The sequence below is a fragment of the Urocampus carinirostris genome, chromosome 9, assembly GCF_059441175.1.
Source record: "Urocampus carinirostris isolate Australia breed hairy pipefish chromosome 9, RoL_Ucar_1.0, whole genome shotgun sequence".
Taxonomy (NCBI): domain Eukaryota; kingdom Metazoa; phylum Chordata; class Actinopteri; order Syngnathiformes; family Syngnathidae; genus Urocampus; species Urocampus carinirostris.
Genome location: NC_142357.1, coordinates 7,022,809 through 7,044,410, shown reverse-complemented (window position 1 = coordinate 7,044,410; position 21,602 = coordinate 7,022,809). Strand labels below are relative to the sequence as shown.

The 21,602-nt window shown below is 38.2% G+C and overlaps 1 protein-coding gene across 5 annotated transcripts in view; it reads right to left on the bottom strand.

Annotated features, from left to right (window-relative positions):
• The window catches only part of LOC148359214 (connector enhancer of kinase suppressor of ras 2), a 111,271-nt gene that overhangs the window by 79,552 nt on the left and 10,117 nt on the right, over positions 1-21,602 (bottom strand). For all 5 annotated transcript variants that reach the window (XM_088344417.1, XM_088344419.1, XM_088344420.1 and 2 more), the window contains exon 2: positions 6,886-7,049. In XM_088344417.1, the coding sequence (XP_088200543.1) occupies positions 6,886-7,049 (164 nt within the window). The remainder of the gene's footprint in view (positions 1-6,885; positions 7,050-21,602) is intronic.

Below are 21,602 nucleotides of genomic sequence, written 5' to 3'. Positions count from 1 at the left end.
CTTAATCACAAAGAGTCTCAAAGGGCTGCACAGATCAAAGACCATTGCAAACTATTATTACAGACTATTATGACACCATCCCCTCATCTAAAACCTACATGAGGGCAAAAAATACACATATTATCAACATAAAATATAGATTATTCATAAGCCACTGAGTAGAGGTGTGTTTTAAGCTTAGATTTAAACATTTTCACTGAGGTTGCAGACCGAATCTCAGGGGGAAGAGCATTTCCCACCCATATTATTTTGTGGGTTATTTTTAATGAATGAAGTTTTTGACCACTAGGAGGCGCTAAATAATACATGCCTTTCCTGTAAAGCTTTTTTTCCCGCTTCATGCATTTATTAATCTATTTGGAGACAGTACACTGACAAGAGGAGAAAAATACCCTATGAAGGAAACGTGTGTCTGACAGTAGGGAGATCAAATACAGTACAACCGTTTTCTCCCTGAAGCTGTAATTTAAGCTTCTGACAATATGATAGGAATGGGCTTCTCTTAAGATTTTTTTTTTTTTTGCATTGTAAACATATTTTTCTTGAAAATAATTTAATGTATTATTTTTCTTATTTTTAAAGGGCCAGAGAGCGAATGAAGGCCATTAAGCAAGAAACAATCGGCAGGAGACTGAACTATGTGACTTAGCGATCATAGACCACCGACTACTCTTGAAAGTAATCATGAGGTGACCAAACAAGCTAGAACTATAACTACGTTCACTGTGTTTTTCTACAGCAGGCTATCGCAGCAGAAAGATGGTAAGGCAACCGGTGACCTATCGGTTACATTTTACAATTACTAAAATTATGTTTTAAAAGAGATGGATGTTGAAATAAGATGAATTTTATTTATATGTTTATAAGTTTATTTTGTCTTTTTTATAAGACACGTGCAAAATAGATTTCACAGGATGCCAGTTTGTTGTTTTGACTATTATTGGACACGATTGTGCTTTGTCATGATTTGTCAGTTGCCCTCACCTCCGCTCACTGGTTCAGCCCAAATTGCCACTAGTTCCTTAATTAGTCCCCCTCCTATTTGAGCACGTCATTCTCGTTCACTCCTGGTCAGTCCGTCTGCGAACCTCAGTGCATGCAAGGCAAGCAATTTTGACTATAGCTCCCGTTTTAATCCCGACCTGTCCCAAGCTCTGTTCTCCTGTCCCGGTTACCCGTATCCTGCCTGATTCTGTTTCCTGAATCGATCCCCGATCCCAGTTTCATTCTCCTGTCCCGGCTACCCGTATCCTGCCTAATTCTGTTTCCTGTATCGATCCCCAATCCAAGCTCCGTTTTCCTGTCCCGGCTACCCATGTCCTGCGTGATTCCGTTTCCTGTATCGATCCTCGATCCCTGGCTTCCCGCTCGTCCCGGCTACCGGCTTATTCCGATCTCCGACAACGCTCCGTCTCCCGTCCCAGCTGCCCAACTTGATTCCAATCTCCGACCACGCTCTGTCTCCCATCCCAGCTTCCCGACTTGCTTCCAATCTCCGATCACGCACCGTTCTCCCGTCCCGGCTACCCAACTTGTTCCTATCTGCGATCAGGCTCGGCTTCCTGTTCCACCTGTCCAGCGAGTACCAGATCGCTGTCTCTTCCCCTGTCCCTGACTTCCCCGATCCCTTAATAAATCATTGTATAAAACGTTTGGGTCAACCGCTTGTTCTGGTCGTGACATGGGTGGTTTTGGCTTTTACATCATTGTTGATATCTGCCAATCATGTTGCTGTTCTGTGATTACCATACCTTTTAGGGCGGATCTACTTTTGTAATTTAGATAGATAGATAGATAGATAGATAGATAGATAGATAGATAGATAGATAGATAGATAGATAGATAGATAGATAGATAGATAGATAGATAGATAGATAGATAGATACTTTGTTCATCCCCGAAGGGAAATTCACATTTCCAGCAGCATCCCTGAGCTGAGAACAAACAATCGAGAACAATCGAAAATAACACGGGAGCTGCTGGAGTGGCTGCCATTCGTGACGGCGCCGGAAGAAACGATTCAATTTGAATCATGTACAAACAAACAAACAAAATATTTATGTTTCAATAAGTGGAAAATGGGGGGAAAATAATTTCTCATACTGAAATAACCAGGTAAAACTAATTTTAAGTTACCTGTCCAAATGAATGTTGTGCCATCTCACCTTTCATGATATGTTATCAAAAAGAAAAAGTATAGTGGAGGGCTTTGAAACCAGGTTGGACTTTCTTTTCCGAGGTTTGGCCTCTTTCTGGTCCTACTTGCAAATTCAAAACCCATTGATGTCTCCTCTCCTTATCTTAAGTGTTTACTAATCTTCAAAAACATCACTATACTATTGAAAATATTGTATTATTTATTATTATTTGTTTACCACTTGAAGGCACCACATACTACACGCTGTCCCTTGAACTTTTTAGGAAAATTACCTTGAAGATCATCATGCCCTCTCTAAGGATATTGCATGGTTGAATATTAATATTTAACGGTTTTATTAGCACTTACCACCTCTAATGAATGTTATTAGAGAAATATTTCAATCCAAGCCATGACTTAATGAGGTAATTATAGATTTGAGGGGTTGTGCCAGCTACACGATCATCCACATTCAACACATCAAAACACACATCTAGAAAATAGATTTAAATAGAGTAGAGAGAAGACGTATAAAAGTAATTTTACAGATGTATAAAAGACTAAGTGTTTTTAAAAAACCGTGGGCTTTGCCGCTACGAGCATTTACGAAACCAGGGTTAATTTTGCTGCAACTGAGTTAGTCCGCTAGTCTTTCTACTGTGCCAGATGTGGTCTAGCAGGGGGGATTTTTAATTTGATATCAAATTATAAGATCTGCTGGGTGCTACGGTTGAACACCCAGCTGAGCGCAGAACGATCTACCAAATGTATCATGTTATTCATACTGTAATAAGTCACTTGCTGTGGACACTCAACATTTCACTCAGTCAATGGTCGACGCAAATACTTATTGTTAATAGAAGAATAGATTTAAAGGGATAATTTAGCGCCTTCTAGTGTTAAAAAAGAAACATCACTGATTATTATTATGAATACTTACTAATATACGTAATTGTATAAATGTTTTTTTTTAAATACTCATAGGTCGTTACATTTGTATTTATTTTAAATAACATGCTAACCTAGACAGAATTGACATATTTGTCCGCAATAATGCTACACCGGGTGCCAACAAAAAATATGAACCTTGTGAAAGGCCAGGCAAAAAGATTTGAAGAAAAAGTGTGCTGTTTGGTCATTTTAGCTATGTCTACAAAATTGGCCAGAGTAAAATGCAAATTTGCCAAATATTAAGTGGAGAAAAGTGGTTGTCTCCAAATGTCAACTTTTGGAAACGTCTGGATCCAAAATTAGAAATATCTGTAGAATATATTCAGTTTTTCAGATCGTGATCAAATTTGACAGGGTACCAGGTAAGGCTTCAAGCTATTGTCTCATCTTTTTTCCAGCTCAGATCCCCATGCAACACTCATCTCCAGGCATTTAATTGCATAAAATTCAGGCAAGAATAAAAACCTTCTGTTTCTGTGTTAAAACTCAGAATACTCAATGTAAGTAACACTTGCAGTGTTTTTTTGAGTTCGGGGCAAAACTTCAGAGTCTTGCCTTTTAAAAGAGACACAAAACTTCCATATTTTCCCAATGGTTAAAGAACAGCATCAAATTTACTTTGGGCGTGTATTAAGATTTTAGGCAAATTGTTCAGGAACGTCAAGAGGTTGATTAAATCAGAAACCTTGCATTCCCCCACTCAATACTGTCTGTGTGGTGGGATTTGAATGTATATATTGTTAATTACCACTAGAAAATATTATCGCTTTAAGAATTAACTCGGGCGACATGTTGTCAGGCCGTAAGTTACAAAATAAACAAATGTTCATCTTACATGAATGTGTAATTTTTATTGCGACTCCGTGTTTTTGTCCACCGTTGAACTGTTGAAGGCAAAACGTCTGTTGCATATCGATTTTTGCAGGTCGCATGAATGTGCCTTGACCGTTCAGACAGCAATCGCACTCCAAAAGATCATATACTAGAGCTTTTAGGACCACATATTAAAGTGGCCAGGGTCTGGTTTGAAAAAAGCCAATATGTCCTGTTTGGACAGACCTTAACAGATCGGATACAGCTCCCTGCAGGGTGAACCCCGCCTTTAAGTCTCTGTAGTTAGTATTCTTTCTTGTGCTTTGTAGCATTCATTTTTGGTGGCACTACACAATATAATGACATCTTGTGGGTAATGATTACACGGTGTCCCTATAAATTTTGGATTTTCATATGGATGTTATTCTGGGCAGACTTGGGTGGAAAAGAATAGTCACCCACACTCAATGTTGACTATTGATAAAGGTATTAGGATTTTAACTGTGGACGTGAAGGAGGTTGCATAGTATGCCAGTATTTTGACTTATATACCTCACTGTTGTTCGTTATTTTGACTATTATGTTGACATAATTGTAGCATATTTAACGTTGGGTCAGAATTCCGTTTTGCAATGTCAAAGAAAATGATAACACAATGTCAGAACATGTGAACTAAATACTATGCTTAAATTCAATAATTCACAGTGAGTGATAACATCTGGGCGTGAGATTTGTTTTCTTGCATGTGGGAAACAAAGAAACAGGCCGGTCAGAGTTGTGTGGGCTACCAACCCCTTAGGAGACCGCAACCAAAAGTCAGGCCGCCTGAAACCTCGCAATTTAGTTTGAAAGAAGTCAGCAAGCGGACAAATGGTCCGGCTTACAAGAGGTCAGGGGTGGGTTCCAGCCACACATGCAGCACAGGTCTAAACCCTGGCACATAAGCAACCAAAAAAGGCTCTGACCAAGTTCCAGTTTAACAAGCAACCAGAGAACCTTGCCTATCTGGTGGGACCCACCCAGCAACCTCAAAGAAAACCTCTAGCCACTCCCTTTTTTTCTTGATAATCTAAAAATCATATGTGGCGCTCCAAAAAGGCAAGAAGAGTTCTGAAAAGAATAAACCCTGATTTTTGGTCAATAAATTATTTGTTAAAATACTTTATTTACCACCAAAATTTCGCTACATCATTCAGATTCAGATTCAGATATACTTTATTGTCATTCTAGTACACGTGTATACAGAACGAAATGTCGATACATCTGACCCCCACAGTTTCATTGAATGTACAGATATAAATAAAATGTTGTATTGAGTTGGAGTATTGAAGTACTAATAATATACTAAATAATTATGGCTATGTATAGTATTATACAATAGTGCAAATAGTGCAAGAGTAGCAGCTATTGCAGAACCTGGTGGTCCTGCACCGCACACTGCAGTACCTCTTCCCAGACGCTAGCAGAGTGAACAGTCCATGATGGGGGTGAGAGGGGTCCCTAATGATGTTCTTGGCTCGGGATAGGCAGCGCTTCTGGCCAATGTCCTGAATGGAGGGGAGAGAAGTCCCAATGATTTTCTCTGCTGTCCTCATCACCCTCCTCACACTACCCCAGTCCGAGGCACTGCAGCCTCCACACCACACAGAGATACAGCTGGTCAGGATGCTCTCTATGGTGCCCCTGTAGAATGTGATGAGGGTGGGTGGGGGCAGGTGGGCTCTCTTCATCCTCCGCAGGAAGTACAGGCGCTGCTGTGCCCTCTTCACCAGTGATACGGTGTTCACAGTCCAGGTGAGTTTGTTTGTGATGTGCACCCCTAGGAACTTGGTGCTGCTGACAACCTCCACAGCCTTGTTGTCACTATTGGAAAATAATGTTTACGTTCTTTGATGATCTCATCCTTTAGGGTGGTTCTGCTTTTTGTAGCCAAGGAGAAGATAAAAAGCGCTCAGGTGAGGGACTTCAGAACAGATTTGGAATTTGGCAGAGTGATATTTTGTACAAACCTCTCCTGTTCTCCCTGCTAGTTCAAAATTAATTGATGTCTTCTCTCCTTATTTAGAGTGTATACTAAACTATAAACATATGAATTATGGTAGTCCTTTAGCAATATCCAAGAATTGTGTCATGGTTGCCATGGCGCCAACTCGGCCTCACCCGTGTGTGTCACGGTTGGCGTGGTGCCCAATTGGCCCTGCCCGTGTTGTGCCAGAGATTGACTTTCTGTGTATATAAAGCTCAGCACTCTCTTGCTTCAGTGTCAGCCCGTCAACGAACTTCTGCCCCACAAGACGTGGGTTCTGTCCTGTTTTCCTGTGATATCTGCAGTCCAGTATTGTTACTGTTTATTTTGTACTGTTTAATTTCGAGTTTCAGTTTTGTTTTGCGTATATTCTTGTCCTGTTGGTTAGTTTCTCCTGTTTTGGGTCCCGTCTAATTTGTCCTGTTTATTTTTGTTACCCTGATTCGTTATCGATCTCGTCGGTCTCTGGTGTACTGTCCTTCCACGCCAGACCGGCTTCCTAACGTGCATGACTTTCCCATAAAAGAAAGGGCTTTTGTGAGAACGTCACGCGATTGGGTCCTGTATCTGTTCTGGTTCTGACAAATTGGGCTTTTTTTTGTACATGTTGCTAAAGTGAATCAATTAAAACAAAAAAGTCAACTAATTGGGGGAACATTAAAGAAAAATGAGAAAAAATATTAACCTTTGCATGTATATTTGTTAGCAGATAATTGTGCCCAAAATAAGATTTGTTTTTCTTCATTCATTTTGTTTTGGAATTTACCTATATTTTCTACCATATATGTATTTTACATAAATATTAAGGCAAATAATATATCAACTATAAGATGCATCTAATAAAAATCTTTGTACATATCACATAATAAGATTTTTAATATTCAAAATAAGCATTTTTTTTTTTATTCAGGGATGTGAATATGGTATAGTCGAACCCAAAGTGAAGAATGGAACTGACCAGGGCACAGAGGAGATCAACCGCTTCCAAAATTAGCTCCTGGTGCCCAATCCTGGTGACGCCCAACTCTTCCAGTTCTTGATGGGTGATATGCAGAAGCTGCTCGCCACCCATTTGCTCCCGTTCGAAGCTCTTCACGTACTGCTGGAGACAGTCATCCAGACCTGACCAGAACACAGAAGAACATTTCCATCAGAGTGCTTCATTTGAAGTGTCCTTAAATAGTTTAAAGAATATTTTCTATATTAAGTTTGTCTTAAAAATGGCCAACTGAGTGTCAAGAGCCGTTCTGCTTTTTTCCCACCGTGCTTAGCTGCTTTTTTCTTTTTAACAAGGCTGTTTGGGCGGTTTGTTTTTTTTAGCTGAAAATTAAAATATATCTCTTTTATATACAGTATAATCAATGTGTCTTGCTGTCTCACTGATATATATATATATATATATATATATATATATATATATATATGTATATGATTTTCATTATTAGTGTTTTCTTTTGTGTGCGCGACGCCGGATTACACATGAATTTTTTGTCCAACCTGTCCTGTTTTCTGATTGATTTTTAGTTTCCTAACCAATGTATTTAATATTTTCTTACGGTTATATTTAATTACCTCTTTCACATTTTTCTTTCATGTTGTCCTTTGATGAATTCCTCAATACGTTCTGTTACTGTCACTGTATTATTGCATACATTTGAATTGATATGTTTACATTATGCTAAAAAATGTTTTATTTAAGTAGGGATGTCAGGGTTGGATTTTTTTTGTGCACTTGTGCAATACCTGGCACATTTCCTAATTAAAATTGTGTCAAACATACACGCCTCAGGAAATGGGAGCAACATATTGTCTTTTAACCTGCCATGCGTCATAGCCATGTGACGGGTTGGGATGCTATTGATCAGGTTGGAGCTTCGGGCTTTTGATAAAAGAAGTCAGCAAAAAACGCGCCTCTCTATCGATATTAACAAGCCCATTAGAAAATAACAACATGTGAGGCGTTCAAGCCCCCATCGGAGAAGGAAATAACAAGTTGAGGTGGCCTGGGAATCTAAGTTTGCACACAGCACATATGAAACAATTACAGTTGCAGTTGATAGATAGATAGGTAGATAGATAGATAGATAGATAGATAGATAGATAGATAGATAGATAGATAGATAGATAGATAGATAGATAGATAGATAGATAGATAGATAGATAGATAGATAGATAGATAGATAGATAGATAGATAGATGGATGGATGGATGGATGGATGGATGGATGGATGGATGGATGGATGGATGGATGGATGGATGGATGGATGGATGGATGGATGGATGGATGGATGGATGGATAGATAGATAGATAGATAGATAGATAGATAGATAGATAGATAGATAGATAGATAGATAGATAGATAGATAGATAGATGGATGGATGGATGGATGGATGGATGGATGGATGGATGGATGGATGGATGGATGGATGGATGGATGGATGGATAGATAGATAGATAGATAGATAGATAGATAGATAGATAGATAGATAGATAGATAGATAGATAGATAGATAGATAGATAGATAGATAGATAGATAGATAGATAGATAGATAGATAGATAGATAGATAGATAGATAGATAGATAGATAGATAGATACTTTATTCATCCCCGAAGGGAAATTCACATTTCCAGCAGCATCCCTGAGCTGAGAACAATACAATAATAAAACAAAAAGAATACAATATACAAATACCCAGTGTGACGTGCAAATGCCCACTGTAGCGTGTTATATACAGGAAGTGCAGAATTATTAGGCAAATGAGTATTTTGACCACATCATCCTCTTTATGCATGTTGTCTTACTCCAAGCTGTATAGGCTCGAAAGCCTACTACCAATTAAGCATATCAGGTGATGTGCATCTCTGTAATGAGAAGGGGTGTGGTCTAATGACATCAACACCCTATATCAGGTGTGCATAAATATTAGGCAACTTCCTTTCCTTTGGCAAAATGGGTCAGAAGAGGGACTTGACAGGCTCTGAAAAGTCAAAAATAGTGAGATATCTTGCAGAGGGATGCAGCACTCTTAAAATTGCCAAGCTTCTGAAGCGTGATCATCGAACAATCAAGCGTTACATTCAAAATAGTCAACAGGGTCCCAAGAAGCGTGTAGAAAAACCAAGGTGCAAAATAACTGCCCGTGAACTGAGAAAAGTCAAGTGTACAGCTGCCAAGATGCCACTTGCCACCAGTTTTGCCATATTTCAGAGCTGCAACATCACTGGAGTGCCCAAAAGCACAAGGTGTGCAATACTCAGAGACATGGCCAAGGTAAGAAAGGCTGAAAAACGACCACCACTGAACAAGACACACAAGCTGAAACGTCAAGACTGGGCAAAGAAAAATCTAAAGACGGATTTTTCTAAGGTTTTATGGACTGATGAAATGAGAGTGAGTCTTGATGGGCCAGATGGATGGGCCCGTGGCTGGATCGGTAAAGGGCAGAGAGCTCCAGTCCGCCTCAGACGCCAGCAAGGTGGAGGTGGGGTACTGGTATGGGCTGGTATCATCAAAGATGAGCTTGTGGGGCCTTTTCGGGTTGAGGATGGACTCAAGCTCAACTCCCAGTCCTACTGCCAGTTTCTGGAAGACACCTTCTTCAAGCAGTGGTACAGGAAGAAGTCCGCATCCTTCAAGAAAAACATGATTTTCATGCAGGACAACGCTCCATCACACGCATCCAAGTACTCCACAGCGTGGCTGGCAAGAAAGGGTCTAAAAGAAGAAAAACTAATGACATGGCCTCCTTGTTCACCTGATCTGAACCCCATAGAGAACCTGTGGTCCCTCATCAAATGTGAGATTTACAAGGAGGGAAAACAGTACACCTCTCTGAACAGTGTCTGGGAGGCTGTGGTTGCTGCTGCACGCAATGTTGATCGTGAACAGATCAAAGCACTGACAGAATCCATGGATGGCAGGCTTTTGAGTGTCCTTGCAAAGAAAGGTGGCTATATTGGTCACTGATTTGTTTTTGTTTTGTTTTTGAATGTCAGAAATGTATATTTGTGAATGTTGAGCTGTTATATTGGTTTCCCTGATGAAAATAAATAATTGAAATGGGTATACATTTGTTTTTTGTTAAGTTGCCTAATAATTATGCACAGTAATAGTCACCTGCACACACAGATATCCTCCTAAAATAGCTAAAACTAAAAAAGCCCCACTCCAACTTCCAAAATATTCAGCTTTGATATTAATGAGACTTTTGGGTTCATTAAGAACATGGTTGTTGTTCAATAATAAAATGAATCCTCAAAAATACAACTTGCCTAATAATTCTGCACTCCCTGTAGAATAACTAAATACTGCTACACATAATACATATTGCAATAAGATTCGGTAATATGCAATGTAGGTGGTGTGGTTTACTGTGGGCTTTTACTCTGCCGGGTAGAGTTAAAGAGCCTCATGGCATGAGGAAGAAAAGATCTCTTCAGTCTGTCCGCAGTACAAGACAGTGACAGCAGTCTGTCGCTGAAACTGCTCTTCTGTCTGGAGATAATGCTGTGTAGTGGATGCGATGGATTGTCCATGATTGACTGCAGCTTTTCCAGTGCCCCTCTCTCAGCTACTGTTGTTAGGCTGTCCAGCTCTTTGCCCACAACAGAGCTCGCTTTCCTAGCCAGTTTATTGAGACGAGAGGCATCCTTCTTCTTGACGCTGCCTCCCCAACACGCTGTCGCATAGAAGAGGGCGCTTGCCACAACTGTCTCATAGAATATTTTCAGGAGCTTTTTGCAGATTTTGAAGGAGGCCAGCCTTCTGAGGAAGTAAAGTCGTCTTTGCCCTTTCCTACAAAACCGAGTGCAGCCGTGAGGAAAACACCCATGCCCAAGCAAAGTGATGATGACAGAATGACACTATGGTCGCACTTTAACACCATCAAGAGACACACACACATTGAGAGAACACTAGGAATCCTGAATGAGAAAAGGGAATCAAGATATTATAAAGCTGGTGTAGGCAAATTAGGATTCGCACCCCTGCTAAGAAACCAAGACTGTGACTTTTACCTCGACTGGTTCGAGCGTTGTTTTATCATTAATGTAAAATCTTCCTTCTATCTAGATTGAGTTTAGACGAAAAAAAAAAGGTTTTCAACCTAAACCGTTTTAAGACGACTTTTACATTTAAAAACTTCATTCAGACGAAGTTTATTGCATTGCTTGTATTTTATGGAACAGTTGTGTTAATCTCGTCAAAGGACTCAAAAAGGTTTAAAATGTTCAAGCTAAGGTGTTGAACAAGCCTGGAAATTCTTAAGAGTCAATAGCGAGTAAGCAAAGAGGCATTGGCTGTGTTATATTTGTCTGTGACATTTTTAAAATGAAAATGCAGAACATGATATTCTAAAAGACGTTTTTAATGGAAAGTAATATATATCATGGGATAAAATCCAGATACCAGCCTTCCTGTGCGTGTGTGAGCTCCAGCATCACTGGGACCCTAGTGAGGATAAGCAGTGCAGAGAAGGGATGGATGGATAGAATATATTAGGCTCATAATGTAAGATAAGGTAAATTCCCACAAACTCTAAAAAGTGGGACTGTATAATAGCTTGATAATGACTCTCTTTGTAATCTTTCAATGTCATCAGTGGGACGTGTGCCTTAACAGTCTGATCAGATAGCACTAATGCGACAGCATATATATATATATATATATATATATATATATATATATATATATATATATATATATATATATATATATATATATATATTGTCACACACATATTGTCCGACAATGCCAAGATACGTCTCATCTTGAAGGGTGGGATGACACTTTATACCGAAAAACAACTACATGAGGAAAGTGCTGTATCTGGGTCAGATCAGGAGGCTTCTGCTACAGGTAACCATGGAAACAAATTCCCAAAAAATGGCCTGGAGAGGCTGTACTTGCCCAACACACACCACAGGAAATGGTGCTGCTGAGACCCAGGTGGTTGATGGCGGATCATGCACCACTAACAAACAAATGTTTTTTTTGGTGCAAATATTTTTCCTAGAGTCTCTGTTTTTCTAATTATGTTTATCTTATTTATCAAGATATTTATCAAATGTGAAAAAAAATACTTACACTTTTTTTATTGCGTAATTAAGTGTTTAAAAGGGGGGCATATATACATCACTTTTCTTTGATTCTGAGTGATTTAAAACCAATTTCATGAAATTGTTCAAATAATAAACAAATAGAAAATGAAATGTATCAAATGTGACGGTACGGCGGATGAGTGGTTAGCATGTCTGTGGCACAGTTCTGAGATCATTGGCTCAAATCTGGCTACCAGCCTTTTTGTGCAGAGTTTTTGTATAGTGTTCTTCTCGCGCCTGCATGGGTTTCATTTGGGCACTCTGGTTTCTTCCCAAATTCCAAATACATGCATGGTAAGTAAAATTTAACTCCAAATTTAGCCTAAGTATGTATGAATGGTTGTCTGTCTCTGTGTGCCCTTCGACTGGCTAGCAACCAGTTCTGTTTGCTGAAGGATAGCTGGGATGGGCTCCAGCATCCCCACGATCGTGGAGAGGATAAGTGGTGCAGATGACAGACGTAACAAGTGTGTGCAGATGCTTATATTTGTATTTATTAATTAGTACACATGAGAAACATATTACAAACTACATTATCCTTTTTTCTCATGTATCATCGAGATATTGCATTTAAGACTCTGTATTATAAACAAATCTAATCAATCAATCTTTTGCTCTTTCTGGCCCAGCCTGTCAGATAACTTTTTTTTAACCCAATGCATCTCAAAAAGTTTGCCCACCCCTGCCATAAAGCAATCTTGTCACATACAATACATCTGAACCAAATTTAATCTAAACCCTTCATGTGAAAACAAATAATTCTTTGATGTCTCATTTTGTCTACCTCAGATGTGACAATCTGATATTGTCTCCTGTAAAACGCAAGATCATGAAAGTACTTATTGTACAGCGGTATGCCGCATCGGCTATTAGCACTTTCAAAACGAACAAGCAGCACTTTACAGCCTTCCGATTAACTTAATTGCAAAATAACAAATGTCAACATAGTTTTTAATAACGCCGGGGAAGATGATGACATCTCTCCTTCATCTTGATAATATTACATGCATACTCACCCACATATTCACAGTTTCAAACTGATTATATTGTTGATGATGGGGCACTATTTTTTTTTGCGCAATATAGATATAGAGGGGAAGGGAACGAGAGAGACAGTGAGAGGGACAGAGAGAGACACGGGGAGAGAGATGATATACAAAATCAAGTTCATAAATAGGAAAAGTGTACACTTACTAAAATAGCAAAGATAAAATCGTTGTAAACATAGTTCACGATGTTGTTATTAATGACAATAAAGACTGTTCTATCCATTTCAAGTAATGATTATTCTTAAAACCCCTAATCACAAAAAGTTTTAAGGAGCTGCAGACTACAATTACATCATCCCCTGATTTGAAACCGTCACCTATTCTATTCTATTGTATTCTATTGTATTCTATTCTATTCTATTCTATTCTATTCTATTTATTCTATTATAATGCAACAAAAGTGTAAAAACGTTTTATCACTACACTTTCCCCTCACCCTAATTTAAAGCATGCCATCTTCTTCATTTTTTTTTATTAGTATAATATTATATTGTTTAAATCAAGTATCAAACACAAGAACAGAAGTCATTGAAATTCAAAATACAGTGTGCCCTTTTTGCATTTAAAAACACATAAATACAAACAAACAAACAACACCATGTAAAAGTCCTGCTGATATAGTGGTAGAAAAAAACTTCCTTCGTTAAAAGAATATTGATTTGAATAATATGCAAAATAATATATATAACATACAAACAAACAGACAACACCGTGTAAAAGTCCTGCTGATATAGTGGTGGAAAAAAACTTCCTTCGTTAAAAGAATATTGATTTGAATAATATGCAAAATAATATATATAATATACAAACAAACACACAACACCGTGTAAAAGTCCTGCTGATATAGTGGTAGAAAAAAAACGTCCTTCGTTAAAAGAATATTGATTTAAATAATATGCAAAATATATGAACTATCAAACAAATATCACTCATAAGTCAAGAAATTAATATATGTTTTACATCAAATGAGGCGAGCTGACAAAATTGTCAGCAATCTTGCTGCCACAGGTTTCCCACTACTTTAAAAAGACTGGGCGAAAAATGAGAAGATAGATAGATAGATAGATAGATAGATAGATAGATAGATAGATAGATAGATAGATAGATAGATAGATAGATAGATAGATAGATAGATAGATAGATAGATAGATAGATAGATAGATAGATAGATAGATAGATAGATAGATAGATGGATGGATGGATGGATGGATGGATGGATGGATGGATGGATGGATGGATGGATAGATAGATAGATAGATAGATAGATAGATAGATAGATAGATAGATAGATAGATAGATAGATAGATAGATAGATAGATAGATAGATAGATAGATAGATAGATAGATAGATAGATAGATAGATAGATAGATAGATAGATAGATAGATAGATAGATAGATAGATAGATAGATAGATAGATAGATAGATAGATAGATACTTTATTCATCCCTGAAGGGAAATTCACATTTCCAGCAGCATCCCTGAGCTGAGAACAGTACAATAATAAAGCCAAAAGAATACAATATACAAATACCCAGTGTGACGTGCAAATGCCCACTGTAGCGTGTTATATAGAGTAACTAAATAGTGCTACAAAGAATACATATTGCAATAAGATTCGGTAATATCCAATGTAGGTGGTGTGGTTTAATGTGGGCCTTTACTCTGCCGGGTGGAGTTAAAGAGCCTCATGGCATGAGGAAGAAAATATCTCTTCAGTCTGTCCGTAGTACAAGACAGTGACAGCAGTCTGTTGCTGAAACTGCTCTTCTGTCTGGAGATAATGCTGTGTAGTGGATGCGATGGATTGTCCATGATTGACCTCAGCTTTTTCAGTGCTCGTCTCTCAGCTACTGTTGTTAGGCTGTCCAGCTCTTTGCCCACAACAGAGCTCGCTTTCCTAGCCAGTTTATTGAGACGAGAGGCATCCTTCTTCTTGACGCTGCCTCCCCAACACGCTGCCGCATAGAAGAGGGCGCTTGCCACTACTGTCTCATAGAATATTTTCAGGAGCTTTTTGCAGATGGAGGCCAGCCTTCTGAGGAAGTAAAGTCGGCTTTACCCTTTCCTACATATAGCTTCTGTGTTGGCAGTCCAGAAAATGGTATATTTTGGTCAATTTGAGTCTCCATAGTTCCGAATTTTCCTTGTGCTTAGTGGCACTCAATTTTGGTTGCACTACACAAAACATCGACGTATAGTGGTCACTTAGTACACAGGTCCCCTTTAAATAATATAAAAAATATTATCGTCATACGTCTTACATATACAGGGCTACCTAATTTGAAACTCACAAAGCTCTGCATCCCTGCATTTGATCTAAATGGTCTTCCCTTTAACTTGTTTACTACAGAAGAGAAAGAGAAGGTCCAGTGCTGTATAATAAATCACGGCCAGCATTGACGTCGGAATCTGCGAGTTGAGTGCATGAGCAGATTTCTTCATGCAGCCCAAAGCAATACGCACAGATACAGCCAGGCTCAAATGATGGAGGCAGAGAAAAGCCCGCAGCAAGTAACGAGGAATATGAATTCATGACTCCAAACATTACCATTTGAGAGAGACGAATTTGCTTCCCTCATTTGTAGCGCCGCTTCCGAGGCAGAGAGGCATTTAGGAATCGTGGCCATGTTGCACAGTGTGCCGAATGATGATGTCGATTTTGGGCAAATGCATCTATTTATACGGAAAATGTGGTTCGGATGAAGTTGCTTTCTGTCACTATTATGTATTTCCACACATATTTTGTATGTATTGTCTAAAAGGGTATTGCTATCAAATTAAGCAAATTAGAATTGTGTGTGTATTTAAATTAGATACCCTCGGCTAACTTATTTCTGAAAGACAACCGCAGAGCAACAGGATAACGGTAATCATCTTTTTACCATTGAACACAATCAGTGCAGCAAAACAGATTATACTGTAGTTAATAAAAGCAAAAAAAATCCTCAAACATGCAAATGAACAGTGATGTGCTGCGAAGTTTGTCTTCAGTTAGACACAGTATGATTTAAAAATTAAGGAACCTGCATCTTAGCCTTCGTTTGATTGGTTGATTGAACTGCATACCTGTCAACCTCCACGGCTCCATGCCCATACAAACTGTCGTATTTTCCTGTTAGGGTTGGGTAGGGTTACTTTAACTGGATTACTTTCAATTACTTTTGGATTACTCCAATACCAAATATGCTAATAAAAGACAAAAGAAACTAAATATGAATAAAATTACTAAATTTTGTGCAGGCTTGGGGAGTAACGGAATACATGGAACGGCAAAAATGATGTTGGGAAGCTGTTTGGATTTATTTTCATTTTATTTCTGTCGCATTTTATGTTAGTTTTGCAGGAGATCAAAGAGATCAAAGCCAGGAGAGAAAGCTTACCACGTGTTGTGAGTCATAATTTTATTCATATTTAGTTTTTTTGTCTTTCATTAGCATATTTGGTATTGGAGTAATCCAAAAGTAATTGAAAGTAATCCAGTTAAAGTAACCAGTTTCCCGTACAAAATACAAAATAATCGTACACTTTTTTTTTTGTTTTTTTTTTCGGAATGATGCGTGATGGGAAATCCCCAGGCGGCAGACGCATGCGATTGACAAATTTGCGTTTTTCCGCATAGATTTTCTTGTACACATAAATAATAATAATCTATTTATATCTGTACATAAACTAAATGTCCTTCATTAAAGTTCACAGTCCAAAAATCACAGACGGCAAAATGAACGGAAAATGATACCGGTATTTAATGTTAAAAGTAGACTTATAGTCCGGAATTTATGGTATATTAGCAGCAACATACTTCCAAACTAAGAGTCAAGAAATAAGCTATGAATAATAATTTTCCATTCATAGGCAAGGTATAGTGTGCCCTCGATTTGCGAGCTACTCTATTAATGAGAAATTCAAGATTTATTTCAAGCAAAAGTCTTGCCAGATATACGAGATAAAATTTGAGTTATGAGAATGTCCAAACGTCACCACTAGATGGTGGAGTGCTAGAGAACACTCACTGCCAGCAGCAGCTTGTCCCAGTAAACAAATACTTTTTTTAATTAGTACATACATTCCCCGCCATACAGACCGTTCTCTTGTGTTGTGCTTTTTATTTTATCACATTGATTATGCTCAACAGTCTATTGTGCTCCCTCACTCCTCCAACACCTCTCTCCCTTAATCCTCCACCACAACGTATACACCTCCATTAACAACTGCTGACCTCCTCCATGGATAAGTGCTAAGAATAAACTTGCATTTCATCTCATTATAAATCTGTTATTTTTTTTCATATGTATTCATGTATAATGCACACTTGTGTATAATACGCACCCCTAAGTTTTTATTGAAAATTGGGATTGAATTTTGTTTCACTTTTTGAAAGCTCAAACTAAGCATTGTAAGTAACAAAGGTTGTTGAATATGTGCTCCCATTATTAAAATAAGTTATTGACAATGTAAATCTTGCACACAATACCAACATAAAATTTACAATGTATTTATTTAATGTCCTCCAAAGTTCAACTCATCATCAGATACACCAAAGAGTTGTTCCCCCCTTCATAATGTTTTGCGTTTATCTTTATCTTTAGGACGACTTCCTGTGTTCTCTGGTATCTTAAAATATAGTGTGATAATAACCTAAATTGGAATTCCTTTGCATATGTTATTTATATCACTGGTGGTGGAGTGGCAAAGATCCTGTGATCTCACTGCTGAGAGCTTAGTTCAATTCCAATTGCATTTATTGTTTTGCGATTGTGGTCAGTGATATTTTTTGATTGACTATCTGTGGGTTCTTTTTTAGGTTAAAAAATGTGTGTTATACATGAATATCTTATCATATGTTATTACTGTAATTATACTGTATGTTCAATTACTATTTTATTCTGTCTTTAGTGATTAGTAATGTGTGTTTTATAGCTACTTGGGGTTAATGCTTATGATTTTGGGAAGCTGGAAATAGTTTTTAGTTATTTCTTAAGGTGAAAATTCGTTTGAGAAACGAAAAATTCTAGGTAGGATTTTGATCGGCGAACGAATTGATCGTGTATGTAGAGTGGCCACTGTATTTATTTTTTCACACTCCTGTGTAGTTGTTTAGGGTAGTGATGGCCCTGGAAAAGAAACTGCCTTCTGAGCCTGTTAGTTATTGTTTTAAGGGACCTGTAGCATCTGCCAGAAAAAAGGAGGTCGACGAGGTGGTGGCTGGGGTGAGAGGAGTCCTTTACAATGTTGTCGGCTCTGCTGCGGCAATGGTCGCCAAACTGAGTAAAGACCAGTCCATGATCTTCTAGGCTGTGTTAATGTCTCTCTGTAAGGGTTTTCTGTGCTCCCAGCATACCACACAGTGGTGTTGTACAGCGGAGTTCTCTCCACTGTGGCTGTATAGAAGGACACCAGCAACATCTGTTCCAGGTTGATTTTCTCTACTACTTCTCAAAATTTGCGAACCTTTTGGGTGACCATAGAATTATTTCAGCAAGCAAGAATAATGTGAATCCCTCTAAATAAATACCCAGAGCCACTGAAAGAGCAACTGACAGAGGATGTACTGTAGCTGAAGAATTTCGCAGTCAAGTTGCTAAATTGAGTGGCTATCGGGAAAAGCTACTACAAAAAACATTAAAAGCTTTCAAAAGTAAAACTGAGATTGTCAAACATCGGTACACTGAATACTAGAATGCCTAGATCACAAGGCTCTGGGAACATTGCACACAGGGCACAGCTGTGAAAGGTTAATGGCTGTTAAATCGTTTAAAAGCACCACTGGGAATATTGAATTTTGCTAAATTGTCGCAGAGGCATATAGACAGATAGTTGCACATTTTTAGAACTAAGTATCTAAAATATCTTATTTATTATATGAAATAGGGTTTGTACACCTTTTTCATGGCCAAATTCAAGCACTTTTTAAGGACTCTAATACATTTTTTTTTCAATTTCTCCAGTGCCATTAAAAGAAAAATAATCTGGTGTGAATCATGTATTTGACAGGTCAACAATCAATATCTATGATTCACATTTGTGATTTTTAATCTTGCATGTGCATTTATCAGGACATATGGTTTTTAGATCTTGGGTAAATTGCAAATATATTTGTGGATCTGAACATAATGTGTGTCAATATTTTTTTTTACAAATTCCTCCCAATAAAGGTGTTGGCTAAAATGAGAGCAATATGTATCTTACATTTTCAGTTGCAGGAAGTTCTTCCTAATACAAATTACCACTGGGAAACGTCACCTTAATTTTTTGCATGGCCCATAAAAATGTCCATAATTGATACGTTATCTTTCCACTAATACACGTATAATAGTGCCTTGTTTAAAGGTAGCATGCACCTGTCCTCTTGGGTGCGACCAGTAGGGTGCGATGATGCTTCATGGGACATGCCATACAAACTAAAGATGGCTGTGGTTAATCATGAGGCAAGAAATGCAACGGCAAAGCAAAGGCACCATGGAACAGTGTGGTCGTTCTTTTTACTAAACTTGTTGTGAAACATGGTAAAAATTTCAGCATTTACATGCACCTCACTCAAAATTCAGGCACTTTTCAATCCTTGAAAACGCAATCTTAAATTCAAGCATTTTCAAGGATTTCAAGCACTTGTAATTACCCTGTTTAAATCAATAACGTGATGTTTCATGCAAACATGCTGGTACATTTAAGGAGAATCTGTTTTGAACAGGCACAGGTGTGTGTTTTAGTTTTTAGGTCGCTCTCTTTTTCATTTCATTTTATTCCACCCCAACGCCAAGTTTATTTGTTACTTTGTTACTTTGCTCATTGCAGTTTCTTACCTGAAGGTTGTCAACTTTGGTTTCTGTTTCTATTTTTTTGTTTAGTTTTGTTAGTTGCTTAAAGCCCATTTGTTTGTTTGGTACGGTGGTCCTCATTTTTTTTTTAAAATATGTCCTCTTTTTGAGCAGCTCTGCCTGCAGTGCCTGCCTCCACCACATGGATCCATCATCCACAACCAAAACTGAACAGAATCAGGTAATACGTGTTACATTTGAAATGAAATGAAATGATCTGCATTTATATAGCGCTTTTCAAGTCAAGACTTCCCAAGGCGCTTTACAGTGTGCTTCACATTTCCCAATAGCGGCCGTGCAGCCATGTTAGGCGTTAACCTGCTTATTGGGGGTATTAGGGGTTCAGTGTCTTACCAAAGGACACTTCGACATGTAATAGGGAGGAGCCAGGATTCGAACTGCGATCTCTTTAACCCAAGACGAGCGCTCTACCTCCTGAGCCACTGCTGCCCCACAAATTTGAGTTCTAATTAGAATACTTTTGTTTGTCCAGTGCTGCTTTTTTAACCACGTGACATATAAATCCAGATCCCGCCCTAGAGTCAGTCATGTAGTGTGATTAGAGTCAAACAAATATTAGCTACAGCAAACGAAAAGTAAACAAACATTTTTAGTGACTTAATGGCAGCAGAGTTATTCTGTTTGATCAAGTTATAAGTTTGTGCTGCTATTTGTATTAAAGCTGTTTTATTACATTATAGCTGGACTGCACCAACAGTTTTGTTTTATACTGAATTACTTTACACTATGGTATAATTCTTTTAAACGGAGCTTATTCAGTGATAAAAAAAATCATTCCAATTGTATCTGTGTTTCAAGGCATGAGATGAGAGTTGCCAAGCAACGAACAGCATAAGAAGCCTTTGAGTCGAGTAGGGGCTTAGCAGTTGTTGGCCCTCAGGATTCTGCATTGATGCAAGGCTAAAGTGCGCGACAACATACAAACAAAAACACAATGTACATAAGCGCATTTAGAAACACACTAAAATTGCTTTTCGCCTCTTTTATATGACAGAGGATGTCAAAACTCAAATCAGGCGGTCAAATCTATTTTTAGCTTTGCTGTTGAGCCTGCGATTGAGTCAGGGTGGAATTCGTGCAAAGAGCAAAACTTATTTTTACCTTGCCTCTTAGATTTGCGTTTCCAGCTGTAAAAAGTATGAAAGAAGTCACTAAAATATTCTTTCTGTGAAATATTCATCACGTCAGGACGGAATGTTCTTAAGAAGGTGGCAGTTTAGTTCTTCTGTATGTAAGTTTTCAAGTGCACCTCGGACTCCTGACTGGATGTGGAGCCATTCAGAAGCGACCACTGGTGGTTCTACACAAAATTATTCCCTGCGTGAGACCCCCTTCAGAGCTTGTTGGTTATTATTGGTTATCACCTGGATTAAAAAAAAAAAAAAAAAAGTAGCACAGTATTTGGGGAAGTTTAAAGATGCTTCAGCTCTTTTCTATTATAGAGATGAAATCTAACAGCTCAGTTAGCAACTTAATTTTCTTACAAAAACTAAAAATGATATATTACCTCCAAATGAAAAATAGTACAAGTGCTCATCTATCCCTGCATTTTTGCGTCTTTATCCAAATATTTAGTGATTTTAAAAAAAAAAACACATCAGTGGTCTCAAGCTTGCGGACCGCAGGCCAATTGCAGACTGCGGGATGATAGTTTGAGGCCCAAGTCTTAAATTGAAAGTTTAATA